The sequence below is a fragment of the Carcharhinus amblyrhynchos genome, chromosome 3, assembly GCF_965287045.1.
Source record: "Carcharhinus amblyrhynchos chromosome 3, sCarAmb.v2.hapA, whole genome shotgun sequence".
NCBI lineage: Eukaryota > Metazoa > Chordata > Chondrichthyes > Carcharhiniformes > Carcharhinidae > Carcharhinus > Carcharhinus amblyrhynchos.
Window position 1 is genome coordinate 75,046,880 of NC_137326.1, and position 22,198 is coordinate 75,069,077.

A 22,198-nucleotide genomic window follows, 5' to 3' on the forward strand; every position below is an offset into this window, starting at 1 on the left:
GGTGGCCACCCAACCAACAGCAAATTGACAGCAACTCAACATATTGGTCCCTAATTGGGGTGTTTAATATGTAGATAAGATCCCAGTCCATCTGCCTATCCCAATGCTGTTCCCCATGATTTCTTTGTGAATGGTAATATCTACACATAGTTCACAAGTGATACCTCTCAATATATCCTCTTATTCCTGTGTTTATAGCCACCATAGTCCTACAACATGATGGGAATGGTAGTTCTGATATCCTCAGGGTGTGGTCCTTGATACATAGGTTTTGTACCTGTTGCATAACTGTGGTACCAATCCCACCAGTGGGCATAGGATCAAATGAAAGGACCCTCCAGGAGTGAATGTTTGACAGTATAACTGTAACCCATCCACAGTAAACCAAACAGCTCATGACCTGGATCAGTCAGTGCTCAATCTCTGAAGGTTTGCGTCAGCTCAAATTACAAGTTTCCAGAAATTTAGAATACTCAAGTCGGCCATTTAGCCCATCATGTCTGTGTCAGCTATTTGAAAGATCTAGTACCACTTACCACTGCCTGCTCTTCCTCCAAAGCCCTGAACATGATACCCCTTTCAAGCACTTTTATTCATGATGCATGGCTAAGACCTAAGGGCACAAGGTAGTGTCATAAACGGATACTCATTACCAGACACAGGCTAATGTTAACATCATTTTACAGGAGGAAGAGAAGGCTGACTGTCTCACTTAATCAATACTTAATCAATACAATGTAAGGTGAACATTGCATGATCAACAGGGATTGGACCCAGTGTGGCTCAGGGATAGACTCATCCTGACCGTTGACTCCGTTGTATACTCACTCTCAGAGTTTAACTACTCTTGCAACCAGTGTGAAAAAGGAACTGGCTGCCTTGTTAGACCATAAGCAGCTCACCTGTCTGCAGACTCGGGACTTCTCTAGTAAATACTGTTCGATCTTTGCTCCCTCTATGATCCCATCTTCATTGAAGTAGATTTCGATGTATTTTCCAAAGCGACTGGAATTGTCATTTTTTACAGTTTTGGCATTTCCAAAAGCTGTAATAGCAAAAGCATGAAGAGAGGTTCTGTCAAATAGTAGCATCGTAGAAATTGTCATAGAAATCATAGAAGCCCTACAGTGCAGAAGAAAGCCATTTGGCTCATTGAATCTCCCACCCCAGGCCTTATCCCTACAACTGCATACATTTACCCCGCTAATCCCTCTCATCTACACATCTCAGGACACTATGGGCAATTTAGCATGAAGTGGAGATGCCAGCATTGGACGGGGATAAACACAGTAAGAAGTCTCGCAACACCAGTTAAAGTCCAATTTAGCATGGCCAATCAACCTAACCTGCACTCTTTGGGCTGTGGAATGAAACTGGAGTACCCGGAGAAAACCCATGCCGATATGGGAAGAACATGCAAACTCTATCCTTCACTGCCTGACTACCTGGCATAGAAAACATTGAGCTATATTGTGAAATTTTAAACCATGACCTCTAACTCCCCAGCTTTTCCCCTATCACATTGTTCTCTCATAACATCACTCAACTTGCATCAAATTGCTTCCACAGTTGCTAGCAGTCCATAACTCGCAGTTCAGATGTAATGCATAGCCTGCAAGCTTTTCCTCTATCAGCGTTAAGTCTAGACAGCAGGTTTTGGCAGCCTGTTTAACAGTAGCAGCTGTAGAGGGTCACATCTAAATCTGATCGAGCTCTCACTTGACATTTACATAGGAACCAGGAGATCAAATCCTTCCTCCTTTGACACAGTGACATTGTAAGTATCTTTTCCACCCTGCCCTCTCAGTTTGACCACAGCTTTCAAGTGTTAAGCTTTACCTTCCAGAATTGGGGTTGCCTCCAGGATCTGTTGTTCAATCCATAAGTGTTGTCCACTGACTACGGTCAGAAACTGTAGTATCAGCTTTGTGCTTTCTGTCTTCCCAGCTCCCGACTCGCCACTGAAATTACAAACACCCACTTTCATTTTCTTTCTCCCTGCAGTTTACAATTATGTTTCTGCCATCCAGCACAAGGAGATCTCAATCAATCAAATGTTTTCCCCTTGATATAGTCCTCCTCAGATTGCTAAGTAAGATATATGTTAATGGTATGTTAATTATATTGTTAAGATAGACAAATGAAGGGTATTGTTTAATTAAGTAACTAGTACATTTATAAAGGGAGACTTGGTCGAGGGGTATCCAGCCTGACTATTTGCCCTCTACCAGTTACGCTCACAGCTGGGTGGCACTGGCGAGGGGGCATGCAGAGTCTACCAGCACACTTCAGGCGTTCCATGATCAGTGGGCATTGCAGGGGCGGGGGAGCATCATCACTCTTGGGAGTGGCATTTTAATTTAAATTTGTTAAGTTTCCTTTTGATATTCTATTTTAGTTACAGGGCCCCATCAGCCTTGCCATTTTTGTTTAATTGAATGGCTATTGTTTTATTAAAAAGAGTATAAAGGGAGATTTGATGAAAGAGGCATCCAACCTGACTGTCTGCCCCTCTTCTTTGGTTATGTTTGTGGCTGGGTGTCCTTGGAGAAGGAACATGTAGTGCCTACTGGTGCGCTTGAGGCCTTCCATAACCCAGGGGCTGGAGTACATCATTGGGAGCCAAAATTACATTTTAACCATAAGCTTTTCCCTTTGATGTAGTCGAATCATTAACTTGTTAGTCATGGTTGGCTTTAGGGAATGTAACTTACTTGTAAACTATATATTAATTCTTTAAATGCCAGCTTTTGGCTGTCTACCATCATATCTTTTAATGTAGTTCCGCAATCTATATCAACCAACTTGCCCCTTATACCTTCACAGTTTTCTTTGTTTAACGCTAGTTTCAGATTGAACTGCATCACTTTCAAACTTCATGTAAAACTCTTAAAATATTATGGTCACTCTTCTCTAGAGGCTCCTTTCCAATGGGATTATTATTTGTCCTTTTTTCATTGCACAAGGCTGAATCTAAAGTAACCTGTTATGTAATTGGTTCCTCAACAGACTGTTCTAGAAAACCATCTTATATACATTCCAGCAATTCATCCTCCTCTGCATTAGTGCCTAGGTTTACCCATCTATATGTTAAAGTCACCCATGATTACCGTATTAACCCTGTTACATGTATCTCAAATTTCCTGATATATAGCATCCCCTACATTACCACTAGAGGCCAGTAAACAACTCTACCAATGTTTTCTGCTCCTTACTGTTTCTTAGTTCCACCAAATTGATTCTACATCCTGATCTTTCGATCTAAGATCCTTTCTCACTAACGTATGGATTATTAACAATGCAACCCCTTTCCTTTGGTGCAAAATAAAGGATGTTGATGATGGGACTTGGCTGAATCATGACCCTTTAGACTTGATTTCCCAGCCTTTGTTACCCTGCATGGGGTGCTGGGAAGGATTGAGGGGCCCAGGATGGATAACCTTACAGGCTGTCTCTCCCTCTCCTTTCTGACTGCGCACAGACGCTCAGGTCCATGTCTAATTGAGGGTCGGGGACTCCACTGTTGGCCCAATGTTCAAGGAGTTGGGTGGGAGGGGTGGGCCTAGGTTAAGTGGCTGCCATTCCAGACAGTTGGTCCATGTGGTCTCCATGACCCTCACTGCTGGGATTTCTTAGGAGGCCAGTAGGAGTTGCTGAGTACAGATAAGGTAAGAAAATTGGTGTCAGTAGAGTGGGAAGTATTAAGTGAGAAGTTAGAAAGGATTCTAAATAAATATCTTCCCTATTGCTTTAATGACAATTAGATTATCCTTGTTTATTTCTATTTTGTGCCATCAATTTATCTGCCTTTTGACAAATGCTGCACGCGTACAGATTCCAATTCTCTTCCCATACCCAATGGTGCATTAAGGCAGGCTTTCATCTGTTTCTATAGCTAGTTATTCCTGGACCAGGTCACTAGTCTGTCACCAGAGATTTACAGCATGAGGGATGCCATTCTGCATTAAGTGTGGCTGACCAGGAGTCTCTCCTACTCTCATTGCCAGCCATTGGCATTTTTGGAGGAATTTTTGCAGGTTGATGCTCAAGTGCCAGAATGAATCATTACATACTTCCCACATCAAATTTCATCTGCCTCATATCCATCCATTCTACTAGCCCTAACTATGTGTTCATGATGTGAATCATTATCCTACTTTTTGAAGATTTGTGTCATCTGCAAATTTTGAAATTGTGCCCTGTACCCCCACATCGAGGTGATTAATATATACCAAGAAAAGGAGGGGTCCAAATACTGCCCTCTCTCTTTGAATAATATATCGTTAGCATCATTGTTAGAGGTTTATGTTCTGTTACAGGATGGTTACTGGATCGACCAATCACACTACCTACCTTTGACATCTGGAGTCTTGAATGTCAAAGAGGAAAAACTGGCAAGAAAGAACATTGAGAGCAGCAAAAAGTAATTTCCACTAGTCTCTACTGGCATTACGGGCCAGAATGTGGGCATTTTCTGCGTTACATTTTCCATAGGATTGGAGAAAGATGGATAGTTCGGTTTCCCTGGGGGGGCAATGTTTGGACTCCTCCTTCTCTTGGTATTTATGAATGATTTAGATTTAGGGGTGCACGTCACAAGTTTAATATTGTCACAGCACAGTGTGTAACTCCACCACTTCAAGGTCATGTTTGTCAGCTGGCCTCAGTTTCTAGAGGTTAGGCATTGCCCCTTTCCCTCAAGCCCGCAGTGACCAGTTATAATGATAACTGAAGCTTGATTCTCTCAGCTCACCTGATAATGCAGCATTGGTCCTTCCTATTCTTCCTCAGGTTGAAGTAGCAATTGTCCGCAATGGCAAAGATGTGAGGTGGCATTTCTCCAATGCGCTTATTTGTGTAGAGATTTATGTGTTCGGTGGTGTACAATGGGAGAAGTTGGTAAGGGTTCACAGCCACCAGGATAGAGCCAGTGTAAGTCTGAGAAAGGCAGAAAAACAGCAAGTCTTGAAATAGGCCACTCTTCCACTTATGCAAGCTCGATCTCTCCCATTTGCAATCCAGCTCCCAGCAATAACTCTGGCACTGTGGCACTGACCTGGCAATAGAGGTCTGTGCTTTACAACTTGACACATCAGCATAAAATTAGCAGTCTGGATCAGTGGGGCCATGACAGGATCTCACCTGTGACAGAATTCACTGTGAGAGGATCTGTCCGTGATCCGTTCTGGCTGTGACAGGAACCACCATTGATAGGATCCACTCCTGCAGGATTCACCCATGGCAAAACCCTTCATGTTAGGATTCACCCGTGACTGGATTCACTTGTGACAGGACCTGTCATGACAGAACCCATCATGACAGAATCTGTCTGGCACAGAATTCATCAATTATAAAACGTGTCCATGTTAAAAGCTGTCTGACTCTCAATTCCTTTAGAATCAATGGAAATGAAAATTGGGTGGTAGTTATAATGAGCAGTTGGTTTCACACTTTCTGTTCCCAGTTGAAAATCTACTCCAGAATCATCAGGGAACCTGTCACCCAGGAATGAACCAAATGTTGCCTCAGTAACATTGCTAATTGATGTCCTCAGCCCATCCATCACTGGAACCCTCATTCATCCCTACTCAGTTATTCAGATAGATTCCTGACCGACCTCCGCCTACTCCAGAAACATCAGCTTGTTGAAAACTCTGCTGCCCAAATCCCACACTCACCCATGCCCTACCAAGTTTTCTGATTATTCTATCATGGGATGGGGGTGTTGATGGCTGGTCGGCATTCATTGCCAATCCCTAATTATCCTTGAACTGAGCGGCTTGCTGGGCCATTTCCCAGGTTTTAGAAGTCAACCACATTGCTGTGGAACTGAAGTCACATGTAGGCCAGACTGGTAAGAACGGCAGATTTCCTTAGTGAACCTGTTGTGTTTTTACAACAATCACTGAAAGCTTTATGGTCACCATAACTGAGACTAGCTTTCAATTCTAGATATCTTATTAATTGAATTTAAATTCCACAAGCTGCCATAGTGGGATTTGAACCCATGTCCTAAACTTCTGGATTATTAATCCTGCGACTTCAAGTTCCTTCGCAGCCTCATTCCCTCAAATGTCTTCAGGCCTACAAACCCCCTGGTCATGAATTCTCTAATGCCCCCCCTCCCCACTTGCTTGCGGCCTTGCCTTAAGTTGGCTAAGCTGACAGGCTTTGTAAATCCCCCTGAACCATTTCTACCCCTCTCACCCCTCTAAGGCCCTTTTTAAAACTCAGCATTTCGACCCGGCTAACTGGGCTTCCTAACCTCTCCATTTTATCTCAGCTCCAATTTTTCTTACAGTTGCTTAAACCACCGTAGGACATTGCTTTATTCATTCATTCTGCAGGAAGGGTGTGTCGCTGGAGGGGCCAGCATTTATTGCTTGTCCCTAACTGCCCTTCATTTCAGAAGACATTTGAGAATCAATCACATTGCTGTGGGCCTGGAGTCACATCTAGGCCAAATCAGGTAAGGATGTCAGATTTCCTTCCTTAATGAGCATTACTCTGTGTTAAGTTGCTGAACATACACAGATTGTTGTTGCTGATGGTGAATCAATGTCTATGGATGAGTCTTAGCAGAGTGACAGTGTAATGCCTCAATACAGGGCCACTGTCTTCACACCTTATTACTGAAGTTGCGTGGAGTGATGCTGCAGTTTAACATGTGGCGTTATATTTAAAGCATCACTTCTTCTGTTCGTGTACTTACATAGATAATGTTCTCTCGGTATCGGATGAGGAGGTTGTGCAATATTCCTGCTTCGTTCAGGTCCCCGATTAGGATCATGTCGTCCACTCCTTTCACTGAGGTAGGGTGCATGGGAAGCACACTGTTAATATCTGATGCACTAATCCACTGCTCCTAAAAGCAGGACAGGTACACCATCAAATCAGGCAATTAGCACTGCAGGTACAGAAGTGCCCGTGTGTGTGAGTGTGTGTGTGTGTGTGTGTATTCTGTCTGCATGCATCTGTGTGTTTGCATTCTGTGTGTATGTGTGAGTGTGTGTTTTTATAAGAACATAAGAAATAGGAGCAGGAGTAGGCCATCTAGCCCTTCGAGCCTGCCCCGCCATTCAATAAGATCATGGCTGATCTGTCGTGGCTCAGTTCCACTTTCCCGCCCTCTCCCCATAACCCTTAATCCCTTCTCTTATCAAAAACCCATCAACCCGCTTCTTAAAAATATTTAGCGAGGCAGCCTCCACCACTTCAACGGGCAGAGAATTCCAGAGATTCACCACCCTTTGAGTGAAGAAGTTCCTCCTCAACTCCGTTCTAAACCGCCTCCCCTTTATCTTGAGGCTGTGCCCCCTAGTCCTACTGTCTTTTTTGAGCGGGAAGAGTCTCTCCACCTCTATCCTATCCATCCCATTCATCATCTTATACGTCTCAATGAGATCTCCCCTCATTCTTCTAAACTCTAACGAGTACAAGCCTAGTTTATTCAGCCTCTCCTCATAGCTCAATCCCCTCAACTCCGGTATCAGCCTAGTAAACCTCCTCTGCACTCCCTCCAGGGCCAAAATATCCTTGCGCAGGTGCGGCGCCCAAAACTGCACACAGTACTCCAGCTGCGGCCTCACCAATGCCCTATACAGCTGCAGCAAGACCTCCCTACTTTTATATTCAATCCCCCTCGCTATGAAGCCCAGCATCCCATTCGCCTTCCTGACCACCTGCTGCACCTGCAAGCTGGGTTTTTGCGACTCATGCACAAGGACCCCGAGGTCCCTCTGCACCGTCGCCTGCTGCAGTTTTTCGCCACGTAAGTAATAGTCCTTCCTACCATTCTTCCTACCAAAGTGGACCACCTCACACTTGCCAACATTAAATTCCATTTGCCATTTCCTGGCCCATTCGCCCAGCCTATCTAGATCCTTCTGCAGACTCTCCACACCCTCCGCACAATTTGCCGTTCCCCCAATCTTGGTGTCATCAGCAAATTTCGACACCCTGCACTCGGTTCCCTCCTCCAGATCATCTATATAAATGGTAAATAGCTTTATATATGTATGTGTATGCTTATTCTCTGTACATATTATGCAGAGTGTTCTGACCCCTCCCCATCTACCCCCCTCCTCTCCCCCCATGGGGATTTGGTGAACAATAATTCCTGGGATTATGCCACACCCAATTGGCTTGCCAACTGTGATTAAGTGTATTCCTCAAGGTTTCATCACATGACTTGTCCCCATACTCTAACCGTTGGTCAGCCAACACATCCGTCACTCGTAGCGGCGACCGTCTCTCGAAATCGAGGATGACAATCCATCCATGTGACTGCCTGCCTTCCTACACCAATTAGACTCATTACCCAATTGGATGATACTTGACCATTAGCCAAACAGCCTCCCCCCACCCCCCCACTCCCCCACCCCCAACCTATTTTCAATATTTCTATATTTGATACAGAGGAATGTTGAACACAATGACTAAAATATTATTTTCTTTAATGCCCCAATGATTTTTCTTCAGGGTTGCACACAGCTGTGTCCTGGAAATTGATCTTCGATTCCTGGAGACTCCCAAGACAAAGCTAAGGCAGGAAGATTTATTTCAATTTTCATTATTTATGGCTATTGAGTTAACTCTGGGAATGGCTCCAAACTTTGGAAGACTTCCTCCAAAAATAGAGCAGGGATAAAAGTAAGTTAGGCAAGGAGGTGCATCACCTTAACAAGAATAGGAATGAATGTAGACAATAAATTGGTCACTTACCTTCCCTTCATCATCCAACAGCAGAATCTTTCCAGAAACTGACAGCTTTACCACTGCTCCAATTGATGTACTGAATTCTCCATTTGTGTTGCTTTTGAGCCACACATGATCACCCTGTAAGCAGAAGCCAGCATTACTCACTCTCTGACTCGTGGGCGAATATGGTGTAGGTGCAGACTAGCAACATGCACATTACACTAATGCAAGATGCCAAATTTCAAACAATCACAACAAATTATGCTACAGGAGGACAGGATGCTGATTGGTCGGCAAATCTACTCTGATTGGCTAAGACATCACCATAGAGAAGGCAGCGGGGAACTATGGGTTCCCCTAAGCCCCATGGGTAATTCAAATATGTCTCAAGGCTTGAACATATTGATTAGAAATTTCCCAATCCCGCCCATCGTGAGAATCATAGCAGGTGGGATAGAAAATTCGGCGTATACAGGTCCACGGACCTCAGGCAGAAATTTCTGGTCTTGGGGTGAGCAGCTGGAAAATCCCACCCATTCTTTTTGTTTGCAGAGTATGGGTCCCAATGTAGAATGAAAGGCAATAGGCTTTAGCAATACTTGTGGTTTCAAATGGGTAACCACATCTGCTATGTTCATGATTTGTAATGTTAGGATGTACAAGTGAAGGATATTTTTAAATTAAGTAATTTTAGTATATAAAAATAGGGGACAACTGGGACACTGGGGAAAGGAGGAGAGACTAAACAAAGTCAATAAGCTCTCATGACAAAGAAAAGCTCTGTGTCTTGACTTGAATCCTATTAAGATGCTAAAGTAGTGATGGAGCAAGGTGTTACAAAGGCAATCAGGTCTCAACACTTACATCAACAGTAATTCCAGGGCTGTTGTTTTATCAAGCTAAGAACGACTGAACAAAGTTTGCAAACTGGGAGTTATTTCAAGGCAGTCTGGGTCCACAGCCAAGACAGTACAGTGTACACCTCTTGTTTCATGGTCTCCTGATACATGTCAATGGTGCAACAAGTGAGAGATTGGGATATCCCTCACTTCTTCTGCAATCACAGGTAAATCACATTATAGAGAAGTAATCAATCAAATCTGTCGAATCAGGTTTCACATTACAGGGAAATGGCCATCACCATCAGTCCAATTAGCTTTCACATCACAGGGCAATCCCTTACAGTGAATTAGGGCCTGATATCATGTCCCACTATATCATATGGTGTTGGGTGGACTACACCAGCATAAAGGAATGACCCTGCTGCTGAGACAAGTTTGTGTGTTAGATAATCCTTCCACTCACTACCCCAGTGATACACAGGTGATAGTATATCTTTCCGTCCATACCCATTCCCCACTGCCATGTTTTATGGAGCAACCCACCTGCTCCACCATGTGTATCAGTACATTAACTCCTGCCCAAGTCATCATTTTAAATTAATTCCAGCGTAAGGTGGATAGTAACAGATTTCAGGTGAAATGGGCAGACAGATGTCACATAAATTTCACACACTGAAGTGTGAATTGATACATTTTGGTTGGAAGGATGAGATACAATCATGGTGATTTTTTTATATAAACTTTATTCCAATCCAATCAAATCAAATCCAATTCAGAGTCCCAATAAATTGGGACATTCCCGATCCAAGCTGACAAGACAGTGCTCTCACCTCCTGTCTTGGGCTTGATCTACATGATCCAAGCTGATTGGAGTAGGTATAGCTCCTCCTCCAAGGCTTGATCTTATTTGTATCTTAGCCAAAAGGCCAAGATGCCGCTTTTAAAAATTGCTTCAAATTAAGCTAAAATGTAAACTAATGACTTCAACCAAATGCAGCATGTCAATACTACACTTGATCTTAGCCAAAAGTCCCTAATTCACAGTAAGGGATAACAGGCTGTAATTCACAGTGAGGGAAAACAGCCCCTAATTCGCAATGAGGGATAATAGTCCCTAATTCACAGTGAGAGAAAACAGGCCCTAATTCACACTGAGGGATAACAGGCTCTATTTCACAGTGAGGGGTAACAGCCCCTAATTCACATTGAGGGATAACAGCCCTAATTCACAGTGAGGGATAATAGGCCCTAATTCACAGTAAGGGATAACAGGCTCTAATTCACAGTGAGGGGTAACTGCCCCAAATATATAGTGAGGGGGTAACTGTCCCTAATTCACAATGAGGGATAACAGACCCTAATTCACAGTAAGGATAGCAAGCTCTAATTCACAGTGATGGGTAACTGCCCTAAATACATAGTGAGGGGGTAACTGCCCCTAATTCACCGTGAGGGATAACAGGCCCTAATACAGTGGGGGATAACAGAACCAAATTCACAGTGAGAGATAATTGACCCTAATCCACAGTGAGAAATAATTGCCCCTAGTTCACCATCAGGGATAACAACCTCTAATTCACTGTTAGGAGTAACTAAAGCTAATTCACACTGAGGGCTATTTGCCCCTAATTCATAGTGAGGGAAAACAGCCCTTAATTCACAGTAAGAGAAAATAGGCCCAAATTCACAGTATAACAACCCCTAATTCACAGTGAGAGAAAACAGGCCCTAATTCACAGTGACGGGGTAACTGCCTCTAATTCACAGTGAGGGATAACAGGCCCTAATTCTAAGTGAGGGAAAACAGGCCCTAATTTACAATGAGGGATAACAGGCTCTAATTCTTAATGAAATATAACTGCCCCTAATTCATTGTGAGGGATAACAGGCTCTAATTCACAGTGAGGGTTAACTGCCCCAAATTCACATTGCGGGATAACAGCACAATTCTTAATGAGGGATAACAGCCCCTAATTCACAGTGACGGATAATTGCCCCGAATTCCAAGTGAGGAGTATCAGGCCCTAATTCAAAGTGAGGTACAGCAGGCCCTAATTCACAGTGAAGGATAACAGGCCCTAATTTACAGTGGGAGATAACAGCCCTTAATTCACAGTGAGGGATAACAGGCCCTAATTCACAGTGAGGGATAACAGGCCCTAATTCACAGTGGGAGATAACAGGCTCTAATTCACAGTGAGGGATAACAGGCCCTAATTCACAGTGGGAGATAACAGGCTCTAATTCACAGTAAGGGATAACAGCCCTTAATTCACAGTGAGGGAAAACAGCCCCTAATTCACAGTGAGGGATAACAGGCTCTAATTCACAGTGAGGGAAAACAGGCTCTAATTCACAGTGAGGGATAACAGGCTCTAATTCACAGTGAGGGATAACAGCCCCTAATTCACAGTGAGGGATAACAGGCCCTAATTCACAGTGGGAGATAACAGGCCCTAATTCACAGTGAGGGATAACAGGCTCTAATTCACAGTGAGGGATAACAGGCTCTAATTCACAGTGAGGGATAACAGGCTCTAATTCACAGTGAGGGAAAACAGCCCCTAATTCACAGTAAGGGATAACAGGCCCTAATTCACAGTGAGGGAAAACAGCCCCTAATTCACAGTGAGGGAAAACAGGCTCTAATTCACAGTGAGGGATAACAGGCTCTAATTCACAGTGAGGGATAACAGGCTCTAATTCACAGTGAAGGATAACAGGCCCTAATTCACAGTGAGGGATAACAGGCTCTAATTCACAGTGAGGGATAACAGGCCCTAATTCACAGTGGGAGATAACAGGCTCTAATTCACAGTGAGGGATAACAGGCTCTAATTCACAGTGAGGGATAACAGGCTCTAATTCACAGTGAGGGATAACAGGCTCTAATTCACAGTGGGAGATAACAGGCCCTAATTCACAGTGAGGGATAACAGGCTCTAATTCACAGTGAAGGATAACAGGCCCTAATTCACAGTGAGGGAAAACAGCCCCTAATTCACAGTGAGGGATAACAGCCCCTAATTCACAGTGAAGGATAACAGGCTCTAATTCACAGTGAGGGATAACAGGCCCTAATTCACAGTGAGGGATAACAGGCTCTAATTCACAGTGAGGGAAAACAGCCCCTAATTCACAGTGAGGGATAACAGCCCCTAATTCACAGTGAAGGATAACAGGCCCTAATTCACAGTGAAGGATAACAGGCCCTAATTCACAGTGAGGGATAACAGGTCCTAATTCACAGTGAGGGATAACAGGCCCTAATTCACAGTGAGGGATAACAGGCCCTAATTCACAGTGAGGGATAACAGGCCCTAATTCACAGTGAGGGATAACAGGCCCTAATTCACAGTGAAGGATAACAGGCCCTAATTTACAGTGAGGGATAACAGACCCTAATTCACAGTGGGGGATAACAGCCCTTAATTCACAGTGGGGGATAACAGACCCTAATTTACAATGAGGGATAACAGGCCCTAATTCACAGTGAGGGAAAACAGCCCCTAATTCACAGTGAGGGATAACAGGCCCTAATTCACAGTGGGAGATAACAGGCTCTAATTCACAGTGAGGGATAACAGGCCCTAATTTACGATGAGGGATAACAGGCCCTAATTCACAGTGAGGGAAAACAGCCCCTAATTCACAGTGAGGGATAACAGGCCCTAATTCACAGTGGGAGATAACAGGCTCTAATTCACAGTGAGGGATAACAGGCCCTAATTTACAATGAGGGATAACAGGCTCTAATTCAAGAATTTAAGACAGACCTCAGGGCACTACAACGTCAGAGCCACTCTCAGAGATGCTGCGAGACCATTTGTTTTGTGATGTAAATGATGAAGTTATCTAAAGGAAGCTTTTAGCAGGGGTCGATATAAATCATAAGAAGGCACTGGAGATGGTGCTGGTGATGGAGAGCACTGAGAAGGGTGTAAAGGAACTCCAGAGTGTACAAAATGCCATAGTTCACCAGTTAGGGTGGGAAGCTGAATCAGCATTGATGCCAAAACTAATTGTAATTTTAAAACGGGTAGCAAATGCAACAACAAATAGAGTGAAAAGATTTAAAAGAGTAAATCAATGACCTAGGACTGAAGTCATGTTACTGGTGCAGGTAACACTCAGGTTCCCTGAAGCCCGAGGTATCAAGAGGCTGAATGTTTTTTCTGCAACAGGAAAGGTCACTTAAACTTCCAATGTTAAAAAAGTAATTCAAGTCTACCCAGTAATAGAGTTAGTAACACATTGCAAGTGCATAATACGGAAGAGTCCACTGCTAAGGAGTTAAATATTCACTCAATGTTCAACTTGAAAGCGAGCAAGGTAGCCCCCACCGCTGTAATGATTTTGGTAAATGGTAGGCCCTTAAAGGTGGAATTTGATATGGGAGCCTCTGCCACAGTGATAACCTCATGATGCTCCACTTCTCCAGATTCCACTCTGAACACATTAAAGAAGCCATCCCCTAAGGACAAGCCCTCCATATACACAGGATCTGCTCAGATGAGGAGGATCGCAACAGACACCTCTGGACACTGAACGATGCCCTCATAAGAACAGGATATGGCGCTCGACTCATCGATCGACAATTCCGACGCACCACATTGAAAAACCGCACTGACCTCCTCAGAAAACAAACACGGGACACAGTGGACAGAGTACCCTTCGTTGTCCAGTACTTCCCCGGAGCGGAGAAGTTACGACATCTTCTCCGGAGTCTTCAACATATCATTGATGAAGAAGAACATCTCACCAAGGCCACCCCACACCCCCACTTCTTGCCTTCAAACAACCGCACAACTTCAAACAGACCATAGTCTGCAGCAAACTACCCAGCCTTTGGGAGAACAGTGACCACAATACCACACAACCCTGCCACAGCAACCTCTGCAAGACATGCCAGACCATCAACACGGATGCCATCATCTCATGTGAGAACACCATCCACCAGGTACACGGTACATATATTTGTTACTCAACCAACGTTGTCTACCTGATACGCTGCAGGAAAGGATGTCCCGAAGCATGGTACACTGGGGAGACCATGCAGACACTACGACAACGGATGAATGAACACTGCTCAACAATCACCAGGCAAGAGTGTTCTCTTCCTCTTGGGGAACACTTCAGCGGTCACGGGCGTTCTCCAAGGCGGCCTTCATGACACACGACAATGCAGAGTCGCTGAGCAGAGACTGATAGCCAAGTTCCGCACACATGAGGACGGTCTCAAACGGGATCTTGGGTTCATGTCACCCGATCTGTAACCCCCACAACTTGCTTGGGCTTGCAAAATCTCACTAACTGTCCTGGTTGGAGACAAACACATCTCTCTAACCTGTGCTTAACCCTCTCTCTACTCACATTGTCTGTACCTTTAAGACTTGATTACCTGTAAAGGCTCGCATTCCAACCATTATTTTGTAAATTGAATTTGTGTCTTTATATGCCCTGTTTGTGAACTGAAATCCCACTCAACTGATGAAGGAGCAGTGCTCCGAAAGCTAGTGGCTTTTGCTACCAAATAAACCTGTTGGACTTTAACCTGGTGTTGTGAGACTTCTTACTGTGTTATCTCAGTCCAATGCTGGCAACTTCACATCATGACGGTGATAGGAGAACAGACATTTCAATATTTACAAGAAGGAGTCCAGCCATTGAGTTTGAAGGCTACCACACCAAGACTAACAACTTTTACACGAGAAGCCATCAAGATAAAGGAGACTATCACAGTACCTGTAAGTTACTGGCAAAAGTCCACCCTGCTCCCATTAATAATAGTGTCAGGCCAAGGGCCAAGTCTTCTTGGTCATGATTGTCTCAAGGTAACCAAGTTAAAGCAGATGGAGATCTTCCTAGTATGGAAAGCAGGGGGCTGCCTGAGTTAATGAAGAAATATGAGAACACTTTTTGTGACAAGTTAGGTAAAATAAAGTCTCTCTAGGAGAAGATCTATGCAGATCCAGAGGCAACCTCTTGTTTTATAGAACAAGACCAGTACCATCAGCCTTCCCAGAAAAGTTGGACACAAGATTGAAGAAATTGGCAGAACTGGGTATTATCCAGCCAGTTCAATTCCCAGAGTGGGCAGCCACTATAGTCCCCGTGATGAAGTCTGACAAGATTGTCCAAGCTGTAAAGACTACAAAGTAATTGTTAAACAGGCTGCCAAGTTAGATAGGTATCCAATTCCAAAGACTGAAGATTTATTTGAAAAGCTGGCTGGAGGTCAATCTTATACAAAGCTCAATGTCAACAAAACAAAGGAGATTGTCATTGACTTCAGGAAGCGTAGAGCAAAACATGCACTTTTCTACATCAAAGGGGATGAAGTAGAAAGGATTGAGAGCTTCAGGTTTTTAGGTGTCCAGATCACCATCAACCTGTCCTGGTTCCCCCCATACCGACATTATAGTTAAGAAAGCCCACCAGCGTCTCTACATCCTCAGAAGACTAAGAAAATTTGGCATGTCAGTGATAATTCTCACCAACTTTTACAGATGCACCATAGAAAGCATTCTTTCTGGTTGTATCACAGCTTGGTATGGCTGCTGGTCTGCTCAAGGCCGCAAGAAACTACAAAAGGTCGTGAATGTAACCCAGTCCATCATGCCAACCAACCTCCCATCCATTGACTGTGTCTACACTTCTTGTTGCCTTGGCAAAGTAGCCAGCATAATTAAGTACCCATTCTCTCTTCCACCTTCTTCCATCAGGATAAAGATACTGAAGTCTGAGGTCACATACCAAGAACAGCTTCTCCCTTGCTGCCATCAAATTTTTCAACCTAGCTATGACTGTAACACTACAATCCGCACGCTCTCGTTTCCTTCTCTATGAGCAGCATGCTCTGTCTGTATAACGTGCAAGAAACAATACATTTCACTGTATGCTAATACATATGACACTAATAAATCAAATCAAATCAAAAAAGGCATGCATATCAGCAACTTGAATTAGAGGGCACTTCCTGAGGCTATGTTATGACAAACAAGCACAAAGGTTTGTTTCAGTTTATACACCTGCCCTTTGGTGTATCATCAGACAGTAATGGAAAGGCTATTGCAAGGACTGTCACGAGTTATAGTGGATGATGTTTTGATAACTGGATAACTCATCGGCAGAAGCTGATCTCCTAGCTAACAGGATTTCAAGAGGTTGGAGTTCACCTCAAAAAGGAGAAATGGACTTTTGCAAGTCACTGAAGTGCCCTATCTGTGATAGCGTGTAAATGCACAAGGCACACACCCCATAGAAAACAAGGTCAGAGCCATAAGGGAGGCACTAGCCCCCAAAACACATCTGAACTCAGGTCATTTTTAGGAATAGTGAATTACAACAGGTGTTTTCGATCAAATTTGTCAATATTATTGGCCCTCTCGCATGCGCTCCTAAAGAAACATCCGAGTCAGCTTTGGAAGACTTTCCAGAGAGAAGCTTTTAATAGAAAGAAGCAATTGTTACATTAATCAAGCTCATTGGTCCAAAGATAAGTGGTTAGGTTAATTGGTCATGGTAAATTGCCCTTAGTGTCGGGGGATTAGCAGGGTAAATATGTAGGTACATATGTAAATATGTAGGTTAGCAGGGTATTAGCAGGGTAAATATGTAGGTACATATGTAAATATGTAGGTTAGCAGGTATTAGCAGGGTAAATATGTGGGCCTGTGGGGATAGGGCCTGGGTGGGATTGTTGTCAGTGCAGATCAAATGGCTTCTTTCTGCACTGCAGGGATTCTATGATTCTATGATTTCAACCCACCTAAGAAATTGGTGTTAACCTCTGATGCCTCACTATATGGTGTTGATGCGGTCTCCCGCAGCAGTAAATTCCACCAGGCACTTTACCATCATTTCTGATCACAAACTGCTTTTGGGTTTTTTTAAAGAAGACAAGGCTATTCCACCAATCGCTTCTGTAAAAATTTAGCATTGTTGTCAATCCTTTCCGCCTACAAATATATCTTCAAGCACCAGCCTGGAACACACATAGCAAATGCGGATGCACTTAGTCGTCTACCTTTGAAGAGACTGTTGCACCTTCCCCATTACCACAGAGAATTGTCATGGCATTGAATTTCTGAGACACATTGGCAGTCTTGGTGAAACAGATCAAGTACTGGATCAGTTGGGATCCACTGCTGTCCAAAGTGAGGCACAAGATACTTCCTAATGGATTGGGCTGATGAGCCAGTTTCTGAAGACATGAACCATATTTTATATGAAGAGATGAGTTGAGTTGCCAAGATGGCATCATTCTTTGGGGAGCAAGGGTAGTCGTCCCTATACCAGGAAGAGAATTGCTCCTAGCTGAATTACAGTGCACATCTGGATATACCTTAAGATGAAGATACTTGCCAGAGTTTTGTGTGGTGGCTTTGCAATGATGCCAACATGGAGAGCATAGTCAAGCACTGTGGAGAGTGATAATTACAACAAATGTTGCCTGCTGCAGCTCTACTGTACCCTTGGGAGTGGTCTGGCCGGCCATGGGTCTGAGTCCATATTGATTTTATTTGTCCATTCATAGGCACAATATTTTTGCTCCTTGTCGATGCACATTTAAAGTGGAAGTAAGTGTTTGGGAAGATCTCTCTGACATCGTATGCTACAGTAGAGAAATTACACCAATGTTTTTCTGCCCACGAATACCTGCAGCCACAGTGTCCAATAATGGAACAACCTTCAAGGATGTTGAGTTTCATAACTTCACTGCATGCAATGGTACCAAACACATTAGGACTGGGCTTTACCACACAGCATTCCACAGACTAGCTGAACAGGACGTCCAAACCTTTAAGTCTGGTCTGTAGAAGAAATGATGAGGGACCTTACAGACCAGAATCTCACAATTCCTTCTGGGCTATAGGACCATGCCACATGCAACAGCTGCAGTCCTGTCAGCAGAATTGTTAATGAACTGTTTTACCAGAACAAGGCTGAGCCTCGTGCTTCCAAATTTGCCAGGGAGGGTAGGAGCCAGTCAAAGCAGATAACAGGCCCTAATTCACCATGAGGAATAACAGGCCCTAATTCACAGTGAGTGATAACTGCCCCTAATTCACAGTGAGTGATAACTGCCCCTAATTCACAGTGAGTGATAACTGCCCCTAATTCACAGTGAATGATAACTGCCCCTAATTCACAGTGAGTGATAACTGCCCCTAATTCACAGTGAATGATAACTGCCCCTAATTCACAGTGAGGGATAACAGCCCTTAATTCACAGTGAGGAGTAACTGTACCTAATTCTCAGTGAGGGATAAGAGATCCTGATTCACAGCAAGGGATAATGGGCCCTAATTCACAGAGAGGAATAACTGCCCCTAATTCACAGTGAGTGTTAACCGCACCTAATTCACAGTGAGGGGTCACTGCCATTAATTCATAGTGTGGAATAACAAGCCCTAATTACCATGGTAAAGAAATGCAGACAATTAACAACTGGAAATTGTGTTTTTTTTCCCTTGCTATCACTGTTTTTCACAGAGCAAACACAGCAGGTAAGTTTGATTAATAACAGCTTCTTACCTCTCTGAGAACAACCATGATGAATGATGGCAGCTCCTTCTCTCACCAGCTTTGACACAGAATGAAAGAGGAAATAAAAATCCAATAATGTGCAGACGAGACTGATGCTCTCCACCTTTGTCTACTCCATAACTGAGGTAACACCCAAATTACAAAAATAGTTCAACAGAGATTCCATTCTCATTAAGATTCCGCGCTCAATCAAGTACAGTACAAATGAAATTTTTTACCATCAATAAATCCCAATATATGCTCCTTTCAGTTAAATGATTTTAACTATAACCTACGATCTATGAGTCAGCGCAAGTAATGAGCTCTCTGATCAGTTTTCAGATTCACATGGTAGAAGACTTTGACCTGTTAAAGAGCGGACAACTCCACACCCATAATCGTAACACGTACAGTGAGGAAGACAGAGGGTGGCGTCATTCACTGAGACAACATCCAGACAAACACCTCTTCACCTGTTTGCTGCCCAATTATACAGTAATTGACTGTTCCTAAATTTGTGCTCAGAATGTGTGCATCATCATGTTTAATGGCCACCTCTAGTTGTCCTGACCCCCTACTTCTTGGAGTTGTGTTAGCTATCCCGAGAGGTTGGTTCAGTCATGCTGAAGGAATAGTATGCCCATGCCAGAATGTTGTATGAGTTGGAAGGGAGATGAGGAAGGACATCATTGTTCTTGGCCAAGTATGTGGTGGCATTAATAGGGTTTGGTGGTGCTGTTGATACAACCTTGCTGAGAGGTGCTGTGCAACCTCAGGGGGAGTGATGGCTTAGTGGTATTGTTGCTAGACTACTAATCTAGAAACTAATCTAGACCTGGATTTGAATCCTACCACAGCAGTTGGTGGAATAGAATTCAATAAAAAAATCTGGAATTAAGAATCTGCTGATGACCATGAAACCACAGTCAATTGTTGGAAAAACCCATTAGGTTCGCTAATGTCCTTTAGCGAAGAAAATCTGCCATCCTTACCTGGTCTTGCTTACATGTGACTCCAGACCCACAGTAATGTGGTTGACTCTGAAAAAGGGCAACTAGGGATGTGCAATAAATGCTGGCCAGCCAGCGATGCCCATGTCCGATGAATGAATAAAAAAAACACAGTGGATCCCACTGGAAATTTTGCCCAGCATTGTTCTGAGATCAAGCTTAGTATAAGCCTGATGTTGGAGTTTTATTGATTGAAGCTCACTGTTGGATTGGGGTGTGGAACTGGGCTCTGCTGCTTCTAATGTTTTACCTTCCATCACTTTGCTAATAAGTGAGAGTGTACTGTTGGGATGGTAGCTGGCCAGATCGGATTTGATCTGCTTTTCATGGACAGAGCATACCTGGGCAATTTTCCACTTTATTGGTTAGATGCTGGTGTTGTGCCAGAAAAGCTTGGCTAGTGGTGTGGCTGTTTCTGGAGTACAGATCTTCAATATATTGTCAGAGCCCATAGCCTTTGCACTATTCATGCCTTCAGCCATTTCTTGATATCGCAAGGAGTTGATCTAATTGGCTGAAGTCTAGCATTTGTGGTGCTGGGGGCATCAGGCCAAGGATAAGATGAATCATCCATTCAGCCCTTCTGACTGGAAATGGTTGCAAATGCTTCAGTTTTGTACTGATGTTCTAAACTCTGCCAAAGATCCAGTCTGGCAGTTAAATCTGTTCGGTCTCGACTGATTTGGTCAGTAGTAGTGCTACTGAGTCAGTCACGTGATAGATATTAAAACCCCATCCAGGGTACAGTCTGTGTCCTTACCACCCTGACTGCTTCTTCAGAATGGTGTTCAACATGGAGGATTCATCAGTTGAGGGAGGGAGGGAGGTAGGTGATAATCAGCAGGATGTTTGACTTGATATGAGACTTCATAGGGTGTTCAGAACTCCCAGGGCAATTCCCCCCTGACTCTATACCACTGTGCCACAGAAAATACTGGAAACATTTAGTGGGTCTGGCAGCATGTGCGGAAAGAGAAACAAGTTAACGTTCCAAGTCAATGGCATTTCACCAGAAGCTGCCTGACGTGCTGAATGTTTCCAGCTTTTTCTGTTTTTATTTCAGGTTTCCAGCATGTGCAGTATTTTCTTGGGGATGGAGGATTCTGGGACATTGGCTGTAAGGTATCATCCTGTGGTTATGACTGTGATAGTCTGTGATACTCCCAATTTTCCCGCAGATGTTCAGAGAACTTTGAATAGTCAACTGGACAGCGTGTATATTTGTAGTTTCCTAATGGCCTGCTAAGTTTATTCTTATTGAATATTTTCATAACAGTTTGATATTGGGCAGCACGGTGACACAGTGGTTAGCACTGCTGCCTCACAGCGCCAGGAACCTAGGTTCAATTCTGGCCTTGGATCTCTGTATGTGTGTAGTTTTTACGTTTTCCCTGTGTCTGTGTGGGTTTCCTCTGGATTCTCCATTTTCCTCCCACAGTCCAAAGATGTACAGGTTAGGTGGATTGGTCATGCTAAATTTCCCCTTAATGTCCAACGATTTGTTGGTTAGATGGATTAGCCATGGTACCTATGTTGGGCTATGAGGATAGGGCAGAGGATGGGCCTGGATAAGATGCTCTGTGAAAGTCAGTGCAGACTCGATGTGCACTGTAGGGATTCTGTGATACAACTGAGTAGCTTGCCAGGCTATCTCAAAGAGTAGTTAAGTGTCAACCATATTGCAGTTGTTCACATGTAGGCCAGACCAGGTAAGGATGGCAGATTTCCTTTTCTAACGGACATTAATAAAACCACATTTTTTTTTACAACCATCTGGTCCATGATCATCAATACCAACATCAGCTTTTTAATTCCAGATTTAAATAATTATCTGAATTTACTCCCTAAGTGCTATGGTGGGATTTTAAGTCATATCCTTGGGTTACTAACCCAGGTTTCTGGATGATAAATCCAGTAACATTACCACTCATTGAATCTTAACTGGTTTTTAACAGTGGAATTTTTTCCCCAGCGAATTTCCTTTCACACATTTTAGAATGCAAGGGTAACAACACAAGCAAAATATTCATCGCCATTGTGCACCAGTCTTGCTGAGGAGTTTAATTATGGACTAGTTTCTCAAGAAAATGGATGACCAACATGGTCCCAGTGAGA

General features: G+C 43.6%; 1 protein-coding gene across 4 annotated transcripts in view; it reads right to left on the reverse strand.

The window, feature by feature from the left end:
* Positions 1–22,198, reverse strand: part of LOC145340854 (unconventional myosin-VIIa-like) — a 183,212-nt gene that overhangs the window by 142,546 nt on the left and 18,468 nt on the right. For 2 of the 4 annotated variants that reach the window (XM_080185315.1, XM_080185313.1), the window contains exons 2-7: positions 19,083–19,131; positions 8,725–8,838; positions 6,713–6,865; positions 4,754–4,938; positions 1,840–1,961; positions 903–1,045 (exon numbers count right to left, since the gene is read on the reverse strand). In XM_080185315.1, the coding sequence (XP_080041441.1) occupies positions 903–1,045; positions 1,840–1,961; positions 4,754–4,938; positions 6,713–6,865; positions 8,725–8,838; positions 19,083–19,100 (735 nt within the window). In that variant the 5' untranslated portion in view covers positions 19,101–19,131. Of the gene's footprint in view, positions 1–902; positions 1,046–1,839; positions 1,962–4,753; positions 4,939–6,712; positions 6,866–8,724; positions 8,839–19,082; positions 19,132–22,198 lie in introns of those variants that run through there. The other 2 variants (XM_080185314.1, XM_080185316.1) reach the window with 2 other exon arrangements.